Source organism: Carassius carassius, chromosome 38 (genome assembly GCF_963082965.1).
Source record: "Carassius carassius chromosome 38, fCarCar2.1, whole genome shotgun sequence".
In the NCBI taxonomy this organism is placed as follows: domain Eukaryota; kingdom Metazoa; phylum Chordata; class Actinopteri; order Cypriniformes; family Cyprinidae; genus Carassius; species Carassius carassius.
Window position 1 is genome coordinate 27,222,089 of NC_081792.1, and position 17,517 is coordinate 27,239,605.

Genomic DNA, 17,517 nt, shown 5'->3' on the forward strand with positions numbered 1-17,517 from the left:
ACTCACTGTTGAAGCCAGATGATGCTTTATCTTCTTTTTTAAGCTACAAATAAAAAAAAAAAAAAAAAAAAAAAAAATATATATATATATATATATATATATATATATATATATATTCCATTTCATTTATATGAAATTTCACATTTCATGTTAAAGCTCACAAAACTTTTTATTTGCCTCACTTCAGAACATTACTGTTTTTATTTATTATTATTATTATCATTCGTTATTGTACCTCTATACCATTATTTGCCATTGCCTCATTCATTCATTGATATGACAATTTTTTTAACAAACATTGGTTATACGGTGTGTGTGTGTGTGTGTGTGTGTGTGTCTGTGGGGGGGGGGGGGGGGGGGGGGGGTTCATTGTATTTAATAAAATAAAAAAACTCACTAAACAAGCTAACACTACCACTGGTCAGAAACCAACAATTCACATTCATACAAAATGATTAGTGTTCCATTATTACACATACAGAAATACAACATGTACATAAGTATTCCTTTCAGTAAATCCAGAAAATCTATTTTAAACACAACTTCTGCAATCACTCAAGAGCATAAGAGCGGCCATGGGGTTGTGGATGCTGAAAGCGATACCGCGGCAAACAAACCACATTTTGAAGCTGGTCAGAATGCTGATGTCTCGATGCTCTGCGTAAGGATGAATCCTAAAAAAAATATTAATGTTACTTAAAAGTTACCAAAAAATACTGAGCTGAAACAAATCATCCATAGAAAACAACCGAGATGAACAGCCACCAACATATGAATGACACAAATGTTACTTCAAATCTACAAATGAACTGCTTCCAGGCTTTTCCTTGGTTTTCTTCTACACTACACTAGTCTGTGTAATATTAGAAGACTGCAATGAAACAAACATTACAGATTTGACACAAAACTTCCATGAAGGTGAAACACAAGCATCTCGGGTTTACTTTGTTTTTTTCCAAAAGATTTCAGAAATCCTCTGTTCCCTTTTTGGTCCTTGTTTAGTCTTTTTTTAGTTCATTCTCATTAGTTGTGGTAATTTCTGATTCTTTTTTATTTGTCTGCGAAGTGACTGTTTATTCCTCGTGGGTTCCGCCTGCATCTTTGTTTGGGATATTTAAGTGCATCATCAGGGTATTTAAAGTGCACTGAGTACATGATTAGGGAAGTACAGAGAGGGTTCACAGGGTTCACATTTCAGCTGTTGGGTTTTCAAAAGAAATCAATCAGATTTCTAAATAAGATTACATTCGTTTTGTTTTTGTTCAATGGTTTTCTGAAAAACTAAATCTTCCGATTATCTGATACGCATGATGCCTGAAACAGGAAAACACCCTTATGCCTGATTTCAAGCCAATGTAGCCATTAAAGCAGGTTCATTATAAAACAGATATTAACAGTAAGAAAATACATATTATAAACTCTACAGTTTTCATATGAAGTAATACTGAAATGCCATTTAAAACAACGATAAATATGTAGAAGGGACAATGAGCAACAGTTAAACACCTGGACTGTGCTCCGCTTTAATGTCTCACCGGTTCATTGTCAATCCAGGATGAGGCTGACCCTCCCGTAGATGCTGGTTTCACCATGGACCCCCGCAGATCCAAACTGCTCATCTGAGAGCCAGAGTTCAGGCTGGGATTGGACCATCCGGACAAACAGTGCTGCAATATTTGCATGTTTTTGCAAGATTTTGAGAATAACATTTATCAAGAAAACTAAAGCTTAAAGGTCTTTACTAGAGACAAAAATATTCCAAACACTAAAAAACTTGCATTATCGATTAATAAAGCTGTCAGACACATTATTAGTCAATGCAGATAATCTCAAAGGCCAAATATCCCCAGGTTAATTGGTCCGGTCTATATATATTTAGTCTTATCAGTCGAGAATTCAATGTTAATGCTGATTTGACTGTATGAAACTTACAGAGGGCAAACCCAGGCTGTCAGAGGGGTCAAAACTGCAGCGGCGATGGGCTTTGTATTTGTGCGCTGGCAGCAGAGTTGAGCGAGGAATACTGACCCTGAAACAAATGCACTCAAACACTCAATCACACACCAAATAAAATAAACCAAACAGAGCTAAGAGATTAATGAAACTGCAATTTTCTGACCTGTAATGTCTAAAGAGCCTCTGAACCATTTTATATTGGACTGGCATGTGTGGCACATAATTGTCTGAATCTTTTATGTATTAAACTACTTGATCTATTTAGAATAACTAAAATAAACATTTTGTTCAAAATGAAAAATTATATGAATACCAAAATCACAGAGATTTTTTTCTCTCATGCTCACAGAGGCTGCATTTATTTTATCAAAAATACAGTATAATCTGTAATATTATGAAATATTATAAAAACTTTAAATAACTGTTTTTTGTTTTTTTTACAAACCCGATTCCAAAAAAGCTGGGACATTGTACAAATTCTGAGTAAAAAAGGGATGGAATAATTTACAAATCTCATAAACTTATTTTTTTATTTCTTAAATTTTATTCACAACAGAATATAGATAATATATAAAATGTTGAAAGGGAGACATTTTGAAATGTCATTTCAAATATTGGCTCATTTTGGAGTTCATGAGAGCTACACATTACAAAAAAGTCGGGACAGGTAGCAATAAGAGGCCAGAAACAACTGGCAACATGATTGGGTATAAAAAGAGCCTCTCAGAGTGGCAGTGTCTCTCAGAAGTCAAGATGGGCAGAGGATCACCAATTCCCCCAATGTTACGGCGAAAAATAGTGGTGCAATATCAGAAAGGAGTTTCTCAGAGAAAAATTGCAAAGAGTTTGAAGTTATCATCATCTACAGTGCATAATATCATCCAAAGATTCAGAGAATCTGGAACAATCTCTGTGCATAAGGGTCAAGGATGTAAAACCATACTGGATGCCCGTGATCTTCAGGCCCTTAGACGGCTCTGCATCACATACAGGAATGCTACTGTAATGGAATCACAACATGGGCTCAGGAATACTTCCAGAAAACATTGTCGGTGAACACAATCCACCGTGCCATTCGCCGTTCGGCTAAAACTCTATAGGTAAAAAAAGAAGCCATATCTAAACATGATCCAGAAGTGCAGGTGTTTTCTCTGGGCCAAGGTTCATTTAAAATGGACTGTGGCAAAGTGGAAAACTGTTCTGTGGTCAGACAAATCAAAATTTAAAGTTCTTTTTGGAAAACTGGGACACCATGTCATCCGGACTAAAGAGGACAAGGACAACCCAAGTCGTTATCAGCGCTCAGTTCAGAAGCCTGCATCTCTGATGGTATGGGGTTGCATGAGTGCGTGTGGCATGAGCAGCTTACACATCTGGAAAGGCACCATCAATGCTGAAAGGTATATCCAAGTTCTAGAACAACATATGCTCCCATCCAGACGTCGTCTCTTTCAGGGAAGACCTTGCATTTTCCAACATGACAATGCCAGACCACATACTGCATCAGTTACAACATCACGGCTGCGTAGAAGAAGGATCCGGGTACTGAAATGGCCAGCCTGTAGTCCAGATCTTTCACCCATAGAAAACATTTGGTGCATCATAAAGAGGAAGATGCGACAATGAAGACCTAAGACAGTTGAGCAACTAGAAGCCTGTATTAGACAAGAATGGGACAACATTCCTATTCCTAAACTTGAGCAGCTTGTCTCCTCAGTCCCCAGACGTTTGCAGACTGTTATAAAAAGAAGAGGGGATGCCACACAGTGGTAAACATGGCCTTGTCCCAACTTTTTGAGATGTGTTGATGCCATGAAATTTAAAATCAACTTATTTTTCCTTTAAAATTATACATTTTCTCAGTTAACATTTTATATATTTCATCTATGTTGTATTCTGAATAAAATATTGAAATTTGAAACTTCCACATTATTGCATTCTGTTTTTATTCACAATTTGTACAGTGTCCCAACTTTTTGGGAATCGGGTTTGTATTTCTAAAACATATTTTGAAATGTAATTTATTTCTGTGTTGCGCAGCTGAATTTTCAGAAATCATTCTAAAATGCTGATTCGCTGCTCAAGAAACGTTTGTGTTTCATCTTTCATGTTGAAAACAGCTGCTCAATACTTTTTATCAGGGTGCTTTGATGACTATTAGGTTCAAAAGAAAAGCATTTGTTTAAAGTAGAAATCTTTTGTAACATTATAAATGTCTTTAGTGTAACTTTTGATCAATTTAATGCATCCTTTCTGAACAAAAAATAAATACATTTTCTTTCCACCAAACTTATTACAGGTAACATATGAATAAATGGGCACTTTGACATACGCACCTGATTAAAGCAGGCTCTCTTTCAGTATGAGGGTGTTTAGATTTGGGCATCTTGCACACTGGACAGGCGTCTTGTGCATCCAGCGGAACTGCAAACAGTCGACTGTTTATTCTGTAGCAGAATGTGCCTGTGGGCCAAAGGGAAAAATGAAGAGAAGTATAATGATGTAAAAAAGCATGACAACGTGATTTCACGTAAAACCCCAATCAGTAGATCTCTTACACTGATGTGTGTCTGTAGGTGGCTGCGGCTCGTCACTGCTGAATGAGGAAGATGCAAGATCAGCAACAGATGGAAATCTGCGGAAAAAAAATTGCATTTGCATGATCAAAACATCTTACAACATCTTGTGAGCACGCAGGATTAAGCATAGGATTTGCGAGATATAATAGATTTAAGGCACAGATACCAATGTGTTACAGCGATTTTACCACAGTTAAAGGACATCAAAAGGAAGGTATTCAGTGCATGGTACCAGAATTCATTATCTACCAGGTTTCATTGTGAAACAATTGACATAGAAAGAGACTGACCCTGATAACAAGCTGTGGACACACTCATCTCGATTAGCCAGACGGAATCTGCTGAGATCGCTAAAGAACTGCTCCGAATGATCTTCAAGAGAGCTTTCAGCATCCACTAGGCCTAAAAAATAAATCAAACTGTAACCTTCATGGTTTCCAAACAGCACCTGCATGGAAACAGTGGTGTATTCCATCTATGCAAATTAAAACGGGGAAAATCTTCCAGTCCGCCCACCTGCTATCCAATCATAGCCCAGTAAAGGCCGTATGTTTCGCTCTGATATAGTATCCATCTCCAGCCTAGCAGTCGTTGTGCTGTCAGTCTCTCTCTGTAGTCCCAAGAAAAGAAACAAAAAAAACAAACACATCTGATACTCTTGAAATGAAAACACTATGGCTAAACCGTAACAGATGGGGATTTCTTTCTATATAGGTGCTTTTTCACTTCTTTGGAGATCAATGTAAACCATCAGATCTCCATTAGATTTAAGTTTTTTTCTCTCTACTGTATACTGGTTACCTGGCGCCATCTAGCAAATATGAACCAAGTTGACTAACAGTCTTCATCAGCTGATTTACTGTCTTGATGCATCAATGTTCAAGAGCACATACCTGTTCACAAGGGCTGAGAAGTGCAGATTTGGAGAGCTTCAATTTCACAGATCTGCACTGTCCCTTCCAGCGACTGTTCGCTGTGTCTTTCAGTAGTGTGCTGTATGTGCCCAGTCCTAAACTCTGGTTGGGTTTGGTTTTATGTGGGTCCGGTTTGGGAACTTCACGATCTCCAGGAAGCCATTCATCTGAAGATACAAAGACAATTTTTCAGCAAATTTAGCAATATTGAGCCAATATATTCATGTTCAGTGATTCATTTATTTATAAGATCTCATCTTTTATATATATATATATATATATATATATATATATATATCACATATGTGTATATATATATATATATATATATATACACATATGTGATTTATATATATATGAGATAATACATTTAACCATGATTTGGTCAAAGTCCTGTTCACACTGAAAGCACCAGACGGGTATCTGGCCATCAGATTATACCCTCGTGGGTACCATTTGATGGCGTTTTGTGTGTTATAAAAAAATAAAAACTGTTGCACTCCATATATTTAGTACCTTATAACATTGCAACTAGCTAATTTTGCACACAAATTGGTAATTTACACTTTATATTTGTATATTGTACCTTCTTTGTAAACTGCCTTTTTATATCGTATTAACAGTCTTTGTTAATTTTAATTGTGTAGGACTACAGATGGAAATTAGCATAATGCTAAATCTGGTGCAGTCATCTTTTTTAATGTAACTGCACATTTTCCTGATATAAATAAACTAAACAAACTAAACTAAACAAACAAACTAACTAATTTACAAAATAATATTTAGAACAAGCATCATTAGATGACATGAAGGATCACAGTGCAGCACCCCAAAAATAAAATTAATAGGCATTTTTAATCTTTACCACTATTCTTCACACCACTAGGTTTACCGGTTTGTCAGCAATACAATTTTAATCATTTAAAATATAATAAAATTTAGTATGATCAATTTTCTTTTGTCAGTATTTAATTATTTCATTTATTTATAAAAAAAATTTACGAAAATGCATCAGTTACACTGAATGATGGTAGAACACTATTTCAACCCGTATTTTGATCTTTCATTTAAAACATTGATGTTGATGCTTTACGTGCATTTAAGATGCTTTTTAAGAATATAAAATCACTTTTGTAAAATTATTTTAATGCAGACACCAAAATAGTCTCGTTGTGACCCATATAACGTTATGCACATACAAGAGTAACGATACAAAACATAAGTCACATAAACGAACGTTACACGCACTGCATGACGTGCATTAAAAACACATGAATCTAATTGATTATATAAACACCGCTTAACTGTGCACTAACAACGAGGGATCACAGCTTTGTTTCTACACTCTGACCGGGTGTTCAGCTCTGTTTCTACACTCTGACCGGGTGTTCAGCTGTTTCTACACTCTGACCGGGTGTTCAGCTCTGTTCGTACACTCTGACCGGGTGTTCAGCTCTGTTCATACACTCTGACCGGTTGTTCAGCTCTGTTCATACACTCTGACCGGTTGTTCAGCTCTGTTTCTACACTCTGACCGGTTGTTCAGCTCTGTTTCTACACTCTGACCGGGTGTTCAGCTCTGTTTCTACACTCTGACCGGGTGTTCAGCTCTGTTCGTACACTCTGACCAGGTGTTCAGCTCTGTTCGTACACTCTGACTGGGTGTTCAGCTCTGTTTCTACACTCTGACCGGGTGTTCAGCTCTGTTTCTACACTCTGACCAGGTGTTCAGCTCTGTTCGTACACTCTGACCGGGTGTTCAGCTCTGTTTCTACACTCTGACCTGGTGTTCAGCTCTGTTTCTACACTCTGACCGGGTGTTCAGCTCTGTTTCTACACTCTGACCAGGTGTTCAGCTCTGTTCGTACACTCTGACCGGGTGTTCAGCTCTGTTTCTACACTCTGACCGGGTGTTCAGCTGTGTTTCTACACTCTGATCGGGTTTTCAGCTCTGTTCGTACACTCTGACCGGGTGTTCAGCTCTGTTTCTACACTCTGACTGGGTGTTCAGCTCTGTTTCTACACTCTGACCAGGTGTTCAGCTCTGTTTCTACACTCTGACCGGGTGTTCAGCTCTGTTTGTACACTCTGACCGGGTGTTCAGCTCTGTTTCTACACTCTGACCGGGTGTTCAGCTCTGTTTCTACACTCTGACTGGGTGTTCAGCTCTGTTTCTACACTCTGACCAGGTGTTCAGCTCTGTTTCTACACTCTGACCGGGTGTTCAGCTCTGTTTGTACACTCTGACCGGGTGTTCAGCTCTGTTTCTACACTCTGACCAGGTGTTCAGCTCTGTTCGTACACTCTGACCAGGTGTTCAGCTCTGTTTCTACACTCTGACCGGGTGTTCAGCTGTGTTTCTACACTCTGATCGGGTTTTCAGCTCTGTTCGTACACTCTGACCGGATGTTCAGCTGTGTTTTACACTCTGACCGGATGTTCAGCTCTATTTTTACACTCTGACCGGATTTTCAGCTCTGTTTCTACACTCTGATCGGGTTTTCAGCTCTGTTCGTACACTCTGACCGGATGTTCAGCTGTGTTTTACACTCTGGCCGGATGTTCAGCTCTATTTTTACACTCTGACCAGATGTTCAGCTCTGTTTTTACACCCTGGCCAGGTGTTCAGCTCTGTTGTACATTCTCACCCGGTGTTTTGGTGGTTTTCGCCGCTGATGCTGCTGTCGATAGTGACGCTCGCGGCGGCTGCGCTCCGTTCCTCTCCGTTAAAGGCGCGCGATGTGGGCCGCTCTCGGCGATAAACGCTTCGTACACCGAGCTGTGCCTTTCGTCCACCTTATCCGGACACGAGAGCGTCAGCTGATGCAGTTGTTCGCTTTGTTTCTCGAGTTTATGCAGGAGATCTTTGTTCCGCTTTCGCAGAGCGTCGATCTGCTCGAACGCGTCCATTTCGTCGCCACAGCAACGAACCAGACGCGCGTCCAATTAAACACACAACACGAGGCGCGTTTACATCTCTCGCAGCTTAATATTAGTCTATTAAACAATGTTAATTGTGTAAATTATGAAAAGGATAAAAAAGACTCTAAACTTCCGCCACAGGAGTAAAATGGTCAAAATCTAATAATACACAAAAAAACTCTGATTGGCTCCGGACATTTCCCACAATGCATCTGTTTGAGCTTGTTTAAAGGGACAAGCACATCCATCCATCCATCTATCCATCCATCCATCCATCCATCCATCCATCCATCTATCTATCTATCTATCTATCTATCTATCTATCTATCTATCTATCTATCTATCTATCTATCTATCTATCTATCTATCTATCATGTGTTTATCTAAGTGCACAACAATACAATATGTAGCAGTTATTGTTTATCATGATACTTTGTTCCTTATTTTGACATTTCATAGGAGTAATGGTTTTTATTCTGTACAAACTGAATTATATTGCCCTACACCTAAACCTACCTCTTACAGAAAACCTTCTGCATTTTTACAAAAAAAAAAAAAACTTTTTAACTCACTTTTAACTCACTTTTATGGACAAATCTGTTTCCAAAATATGGTTAATTAGGTGCACACACACACACACACATACACACACGAACACACTGTCTGGTTAGCTATCCATGTAGGGACTCTCCACAGATGTGTTATGGTTTTTATACTGTACAAACCATATTTTCTATCGCCCTCCACCTAAACCTACTATCACAGGAAACTGCATGTTTACTTTCTAAAAAAAGAAGTAGAAGATGATGAAAAAACTCCATGGGCAAGTCCCTATGGGTATGTGTGTATTCAGGTTTAAGTCCCCACCAGGATATATAAACCTGTACACACACACACACAAACAACATATTAGAAGGATTTCTGAATACTGCAGTAATGATGCTGAAAATTCAGCTTTACATCACAAGAATCAATTACATTTTAAAATATATTAATATAGAAAATAATGCTTTCAAATTGTAATAACATTTCACAATATTGTTTTTCACAATATTTGTAAGCACATAAATGCAGCCTTGAGAGACTTCAACTTTTAATATCACAATGTAACAGCTTTACTGATACTGAATTAATAATTTTCTCTTTCATTAGTTAATGCATAATACTGAACACTATACACTGTATATATATTCATAAACTTTCATGTCACTATAACAAGGTAAAACACACACACACACACACACACACCATTCAACAATATATATGTAATATTCCATAATGTATATGCAATATATATTTTCTATATTGTGCACATATATTGCACCAAATATGTTTATCATAATGTTTCCATAATATATATAAAATTATTTTAATTATATGCAATATAATAAAAATATGTTTTGATTATATAGTTTAAAAAAAAAATTATATTATCTTTTTAAAAAAAAATACTATTTCAGTATATGATTTCATAAAGATTATTTATTTATACATTTTATTTAAATCTTTTTTTTAATTATTATTATTTTCTTTTTTTAAAACATTGCACCCCTGTACGCTTTACATCTCTCAAATGAATTGACATGTATTTGTACTGTGTCCATTCATCCTGAGTTTTGATTCCAAGTGTTCAGCTTGACTCTGCGCTGTCCGGATGTAATGGCAGTAATCAAAGCACAGCGTGCGCGCGCTCATGAGGACAGTAATGATGTGGACCCTGTCCTGCAGCGCAGTGCACACTAGTGTCTCTCCTTATTCAGAGCACGTATTTAATGTGTTCGGAGATGTCCACGGCAAGTGCATTGTCATTAGACTGACCACTGCACTGTTGTGTTGCATCCCATTAACATTAAACAGTGCTGGTCATGGAGTCGGGTCACCCCTGACCGTCCCTTTAATTTCTCGCCTCACAGTTTGTGCTGAAGACAATTATTGCGTGCTGCTTGAATACTTTATAGCTCATTAATGAGGGATCGTTTATCACGGCCGAAGGAGGAAAAACAAACATGTGGGCAAGATGTAAATAGTGGAATGGTTCAGAATAGGTTGCACTGGGTTTCTTTTAAATGTTAGAGAATTATACATAGGTTCTAGTTAAAGTAAATAGACTTGCTGTGGACTACAGTTGCATGTGGGTTTATGTATTATATATTCCAACAGAGGGCAGTATTTGGCTAATTTAAATTGGGCTTTTATGCTAATTGCTAAAAATGTTGATGTGTGATGAGTAAGAGAACCATTCTAAAAAATATGTAATAAAATCCAGATTCATATTCTGAAATGTGTCCCATTAGCAAAATTAGTGTAGGTAGAGCTCATAAAACTGTATTTCTGTAAATTGTATATAAATGAATGAATTGTCTGAAAGCTTCCCCATACAAAAAACTATGGCAATATACTGGGAAATATAATGTGATATAGTAAATAATATATTTCTATATATGGGAAACTAGTACTTTTTAGTAAAGGCTACTGCAATATATTCATGGACCATGCATGGCTATATTGATACATACACAAACATATATATATATATGTGTGTGTGTGTGTGTGTGTGTGTGTGTGTGTGTGTGTGATATATCAGGACACAACTCTGTATAATAACATGGGTATGACACAGGTATTACAAGAAGAGGGTGACTTATGAGGACATAACCCATGTCCCCATTTTTCAAAACGCTTATAAATCATACAGAATGAGTTTTTTGAGAAAGTAAAAATGCACAAAGTTTCCTGTGAGGGTTAGGGTTAGGTGTAGGGTTGGTGTAGGGCCATAGAATATACAGTTTGTACAGTATAAAAACCATTACGCCTATGGGATGAACCCACTTTTCACAAAAACAAACATGTGTGTGTGTGTGTGTGTATTCATATATAAACCGAACAATGAAGAACAAAACTACACTGCACTGCATGTTTTTGCATGTAATAGCTTTATTGAAACTGAATTAATTATTTTCTCTTTCATTAGTTAATGCATAATGCTGAACACTATACACTGTATATAACACTTTATATTCATAAACTTATATGTCACTATAACAAGGTATATAAATAGAAAAAAAACAAATGTCTTGCTAGTCACACACACACTTCCACAATATATATGGAATATTCCATAATGTATATGCAATATATATTTTTCTATATTGTGCACATATATTACACCAAATATGTTTGTATACACACATTATCAACTGTATTATGTAATATAATACATTACAATATATACGTAAATATACTGTCACATATTTTTCAATATGAAAAGCAGACATTCTCTTAATATATTATGATCTATTAACACAATATATTATTCTGTATATTTTCAATATACATTCAACTATTTAATATATTGATGGTTAATATATAGGGAAATATATTTTCTTTTGAATGCATTCTCAAATATTAAATATTAATTTAAAGGCATAAGATTTTAACAGAACTAAAGTATATTTAGCACAAAAATGTGAACTTGTCACAGTGAAAAATCCTGATAAACAGTCGAGTCAAAGCGATAAGATCAGCCAAGGAGGTTTCTGTAGAACAGGTCTCCTGATATTGAACAGGCTGATAAAAGAACACCTTTGGGTCGATTGTTTCTGCAGTGTGCCTGATAGAGGGTGGATCTTATTAAGATAAGACGGATAAGCCAGCTATATGAAAAGTCTTAAGCCAAGTGCTGTTGAATATAGCAAGAACACACCGGATGACGAGCTCGGTGCAACAAGGTCTGACTGTTCACTTTCTGAACTATCAAAATCATTTCACTGCTGTATAAAACAACAGTAAAGTGAATATAATGATGCTAAAGAAAAAGCCACAGCATGCATTTTCTGGAGAGAGGTCAACCTCTGCACAAGGGAATTCATGCACTTCCTCATATTGCCTTGGTAACATGGGCAGTAATAACAGGTTAGCAGACATACAGCATCATTATTTTGCTGTGCATGTGATTAAAAGTGCTAGAACACTCTTTTGGGAAGTGCTTAGTGGTTAATAACCCGAGTGTTGTGGGTTTAGACCCTGAAACCTTGAGCAAAGCACTTTGGATAAGAAAGACTCTGCTAAATGGCAAAATCAGAAATATTTTACTTTTGAAACATGGTACATTGCTATATTTTATATAACTAAAAGTTAGTTTGTTTGTTCATTTATTTGATATTTATTTAACAGGTGTTTGGAGAGGGTGAAAAATAAGGGAGTTTGATGATATTGGACAAATTAAGTTATTCTGATGTATTTTTTATTGAACATTATTTTGATAATTATTTCCTTTTTATTATTTATTTTTATTTTTTACCAATACGATTTTCACAATCTGATCAAGTATATGAATTAAAGAAATTGTAAAACTTTCACTCATAAATGAAATTTGCTGAAAATTCTACTCGCCCTCAAGACATCCAAGATGAAGATGAGTTTGTTTTTTAAATTTAACAGATTTGGAGAAAAGCAAGTTATGTAATATGTGCCAGAAACAAGAAGATTAAAACATCAAAAGTCATTTGGATTACTTGTGGATTATTGTGATGTTTTTATCTACTGTTTGGACTCTCATTTTGACGGCACCCATTCACTGCAGAGGATCCACTGTTGAGCAAGGGATGCAATGCTACATTTCTCCAAATCTGATGGAGAAACAAACTCATGTACATCTTGGATGGCCTGAGAGTGAGTACATTTTCAGCAAATTGTAATTTTTTTAGGTGAACTATTTCTTTAAGAATGTAAATAGGCGTCACTTGATTTTATGTTGACTTGGAATATTGTTCTTCAGTGTATTTTGACCGCTAAGCTTTGAGATCTTAAGCAATATTAGATTTAAGAACAAAGCTAGTTTAATGCTATAGGTTTTCTGAGATCATTCATGAGCTAATTGGCCAGCAAAGAGTTATTTTCCGTTTAAAGGGTGTACAGTGACTGATGGCTTCTTGCCGTCTCTTTGTTTTTCACCTTCTGTTCCTTGTCTGATGAGTTAAATTCGAGCAGTAAATCTCCTGAAGGGAACATAGCAATCAATCAGCAATGAAATGAATGTGTGCTGTAGGGCAGGTCACCACACCATGACCAAGGCCCATCAATCTGCCAAGAGCTGCTTGGACTAAAGACAGACGTCTTCAGCAGTCATTTCGCTCACCTCCAGCATGCAAATACTTTTTGTTTACTTAGTAAGTCACCCTGTTAATTGGACAAATTTGTGCATATATTTACCAAATATGGAAATGCATTTTGATTATGTGAAACAAATCGGCTCATTTGAACATATATTTGAATGAATTCATGTCCTGTACACTAAAAAAAAAAAAAAGGTTCCAAAAGAGTGTCTTTACAATGATTCCATAGAATAGGAATTTTTGGATTCCTAAAGAACCTTTTCAGAACAGTTCTTTAAACCATTTTCATTGGTTCCTAAGAACCTTTTTTTTTTCGTAGTGTGAAGAACATTTAAAAAATCTGAACAACATAAAGCAATGTCAAGTTTGTATGAATGTTAAATAAATTAGATGTTAGATAAATTGGCAAGATAAACTTATAAACACTAACCCTAAATATTACATTTATTGCATAAATATTCCTGCATAATTTTTGCTACGTACATTATCCTTTTCTTTTTGCCTGTCAGATTTCTTTAGGGCAAGCTAGAACAGTGACGTGACATTCAGCCAAGTATGGTGACCCATACTCAGAATTTGTGCTCTGCATTTAACCCATCCAAAGTGCACACACACAGAGCAGTGAACACACACACACACACTGTGAGCACACACCCGGAGCAGTGGGCAGCCATTTATGCTGCGGCGCCCAGGGAGCAGTTGGGGGTTCGATGCCTTGCTCAAGGGCACCTAAGTCGTGGTATTGCAGGTGGATAGAGAACTGTACATGCACTCCCCCCACCCACAATTCCTGCCGGCCCGGGACTCGAACCCACAACCCTTCAATTGGGAGTCCAACTCTCTAACCATTAGGCCACTACTTCCCGAATAGGGTAAAAAAATAATAGTAACCAATAATAATTCTAATAATCAGACTTCACCAGTTGATCGATTATGTTAAGATTTGCAAATTTATTATATTTTTATGAAGTTTTATGAAAGGTTATGTTTAATTATGTAAATTAGGCATTATCTAACTAAATATGCATTAATTTGCATACATTTCCAGAGCAGAAATCTTAATATTGGTTAAAGTAAGATTTAAAATTCTTGTTTCATTTTGTTGACATATTATAGTTACATCTCTTTTTATCACTCCATAAATCAGTAAAATATTATCAACAGCCAAAAATAATCAAATAAAATAGAAATTATTAGCCTTATTTGTTAACAGCCTTTAAATATATGTATTGTAATTGAAATCTACAGATGTATATACATAAAGTGCAGTATAATAAACACTTAAAAGTGTCTTTTGCACGTTGTCTTTCCACTAGTCCATAATAACACGTTATTAAAAGCCAAATAGCCCAAAATCACCAAACTGACCGGTGCATTAATAAATAAAATAAAATAAAAAATAATGTTTTTGCCTGTAGTGTCTTGCTTTATGTTACATTGAAACAACTTCACTGTAGAGAGATTTACAGAAGCACATTTTCTTCAAAAAATGTCAAAATCCAGTTTGATTGTTGCCATTTAAAGAGCATTTTCTTAAGTATAGACCTTAATATATGCTGCTGTACCGCTGCAATTTCCTGGAACCAAGATGCATGTTTATTAAACCTAACATCAGCAGAATTTCTAAGCGCTATTCTGTGCCTTTGCACTTTAATCTTATGCAGCACAATGAACTCTCTTAGTAAAATAAAACCTCTCCTGCACATAGCCCTTAATGTGAAGTCATGCTTCTACCTCTGAGTTGTAGCTGATGAACCTGCGGCCTCTAATGTGACATGAAGCAAAGATAAATGCTCTTGGACTCAGACGTCTGCTTGCACTTATTACTGGCTTCATGGCTTGTCATCTGAATGCTCAGGCACCTGCATGGGAGCAGACTGAGAACTCAGCTCTTCTTGCCAAACGTGTCTAATTGTGTACTGGTGCACGGAGAACAAATTCATTCATTAGAGATTTATTTACTGTGCTTTGTAAGACCGGGGATTGAGTACGCTCAGGTAAATTCTTCATTCAATGATTAGGAACATAGAAAAACAAGCTTTGAAAGCTTTTTAATTAAGCTGTTAAGGTGGAACTCGTATCTTAAAACAGCAGCTTAGCTAATATTTGCTAAAAGCCCATTATTTAAACAAGCTTTCTACTTATGAACTAATATTTATTGCATTTGTACTCTGAGTAGTACTTGTTCTTTTGTGAGAATTGCTGTTAATATGACAGTAATGCATATAAAATTACGTTGGGTTTTTTACCATGACAAATGTTGAGATTAATTGTTCACTTTTGCTAATGCTTTTAATTGCTGTCTATTTATTATTTATTTAAGGCAAACTTGCATTCAGACTGACACATTTCTGGTGTTTTATTCTAACTGAATCAAGTCCCACCCCATCATTTTTTTCATATCAAATATTATGTTTCATTTAGAAATAAATATTGTCAAGGTAAAATGGGTTGTAAATAGTAATTCACATTGATTTTAAATGTGAAATATGTCATTTCTGCACCATTTTGCTGTCCTAAAAGTAAATGATTAGTGCATGGGCAAACTATAGGATTAATGTTTTGTTTAAAACACAAACCTTAAAGTTCACCCAAAAATGAAAATTTGCAAAACATTTACTCACCCACTGGCCATCCAAGATGTAGATGAGTTTGTTTCTTCACCAGGTTTGAAAAAATGCAGCATTCCTTGCATCACTTACTCACCAATGGATGCTCTGCAGTGAATGGGTGCCATCAGAATGAGAGTCCAAACAGCTGATAAAAACAATAATCCACAAGTAATCCACACCACTCCAGTCCATCAGTTAACATCTTGTGCAGTGAAAAGATGTGTGTTTGTAAGAAAATTGTACCATAAAGCGCTTATTAAACTGTGTATACATTTGAAAGGAAGATCTACTTTGTGTTCAGCAATGTTGAGATCAGCCTGCAGAGCTTCATCATGTTTAATGGACACCTGTAATTAGCAGAAGCCATTCACCCATGTTCCCTATTGTGAGCTAAAGGTTGTTCTCCTTCTATTCTTGTCTCTAGCATTTATCCCTCGACTTGCGTTAGTGTTATGATGGGCTAACTCATATGGACAGCTGGGCAGTTCTGCATCTGATTGCTGCCACCGATGGCTCTCGCTTTCTCTAATATCAGCTAATTACAGTGGTTAATCAGGCTGGTAATGAGTATGGGCACCGTGCCATTTCAGTCTGACCCTGGTGGGAGTGAAGCTCACTTCCCTGCCAAGCTGATGTCAGTTCCTGACAGCTCCCTGACTGCTCTGCCATCTTCGGTCCACCTGGCCTGTGAATAATGAGAAGCCAGCGGATATTAACCTGTGTGATCCTCTTCCAGATTTGGACTACCTCTGTTTAACAGGTGTTGGGAGGTGAAATAAAGACAGCTAATAAATAAGAGCTTTAGGATATTTTTATTCTGCTTACTGTAATGCTATCAACAAACCACTAACCAAGTATTAAACTTTGGCTTGAAACACTTAGGGTTTGCTATCCAGTTTCTAATATGTTCTCAGTGGTTTTAGCACATTGTTGCTATTGTTCTAATGTAAGTGGTTGCCAGCCACTTTAGCAACGAGCATCTTTCTTTTTTGTAACAGAAAATGTAAATGTTTTTTATGTTTTATTATGATTTTAAAATTATTCTTTCTTTTGGGTTTGATTACCAAAAATTTAGTTATCAATACATTTATCATAAAAATAATAATTTGCCACTGAATACAGATACAGAAATTCTTAAATTCTTATAATAAATAATAAAATAAATTCTTTATTTTATATTATTACACACGCATATATTATAACACATTAACAGACAAAAAAAGGTGCTTAAATGTTTTGAAATGCTTAAACATTTTATTCATAAAAAAATCCTTAAAATCATTCAAAAAGTATGGCAATTTCCAAAAAGAAAAAAAAGAAATGGCAGGACAACTGTTGCCCAAATTTTGATAATTCTAATAATAAATCAGCATATTAGAATGATTTCTTAAAGATCATGTGACACTTTATACTGGAGTAA

The 17,517-nt window shown here is 36.1% G+C and overlaps 1 protein-coding gene across 2 annotated transcripts; it reads right to left on the reverse strand.

Moving 5' to 3' along the window:
• Positions 1 to 323: 323 nt before the first annotated feature.
• miip (migration and invasion inhibitory protein) lies at positions 324 to 8,547 on the reverse strand. Of its 2 annotated transcripts, none has more exons than XM_059529867.1 (9): positions 8,098 to 8,547; positions 5,429 to 5,616; positions 5,052 to 5,145; positions 4,826 to 4,937; positions 4,515 to 4,591; positions 4,293 to 4,419; positions 1,933 to 2,029; positions 1,536 to 1,667; positions 324 to 674 (listed from the first exon to the last, which is right to left on the reverse strand). In XM_059529867.1, the coding sequence occupies exons 1-9, from the start codon at positions 8,357 to 8,359 to the stop codon at positions 552 to 554; spliced, it is 1,212 nt and encodes a 403-aa protein (XP_059385850.1). In that variant the 5' UTR covers positions 8,360 to 8,547; the 3' UTR covers positions 324 to 551. The 2 variants fall into 2 exon arrangements, with proteins under 2 accessions (XP_059385850.1, XP_059385851.1); XM_059529868.1 differs by having other exon boundaries at positions 546 to 674; positions 1,507 to 1,667.
• Positions 8,548 to 17,517: the final 8,970 nt, after the last annotated feature.

Bases quoted from the DNA above. Each gene is read 5' to 3' on its own strand.
- miip (XM_059529867.1), bottom strand. From the start codon at position 8,359: ATGGACGCGTTCGAGCAGATCGACGCTCTGCGAAAGCGGAACAAAGAT. The intron at 5,146-5,428 runs GTATGTGCTCTT...TTGGGACTACAG, and splicing joins TTCTCAGCCCTTGTGAACAG to AGAGAGACTGACAGCACAAC. The intron at 4,420-4,514 runs GTAAGAGATCTA...TTTGGCCCACAG, and splicing joins ACCTACAGACACACATCAGT to GCACATTCTGCTACAGAATA.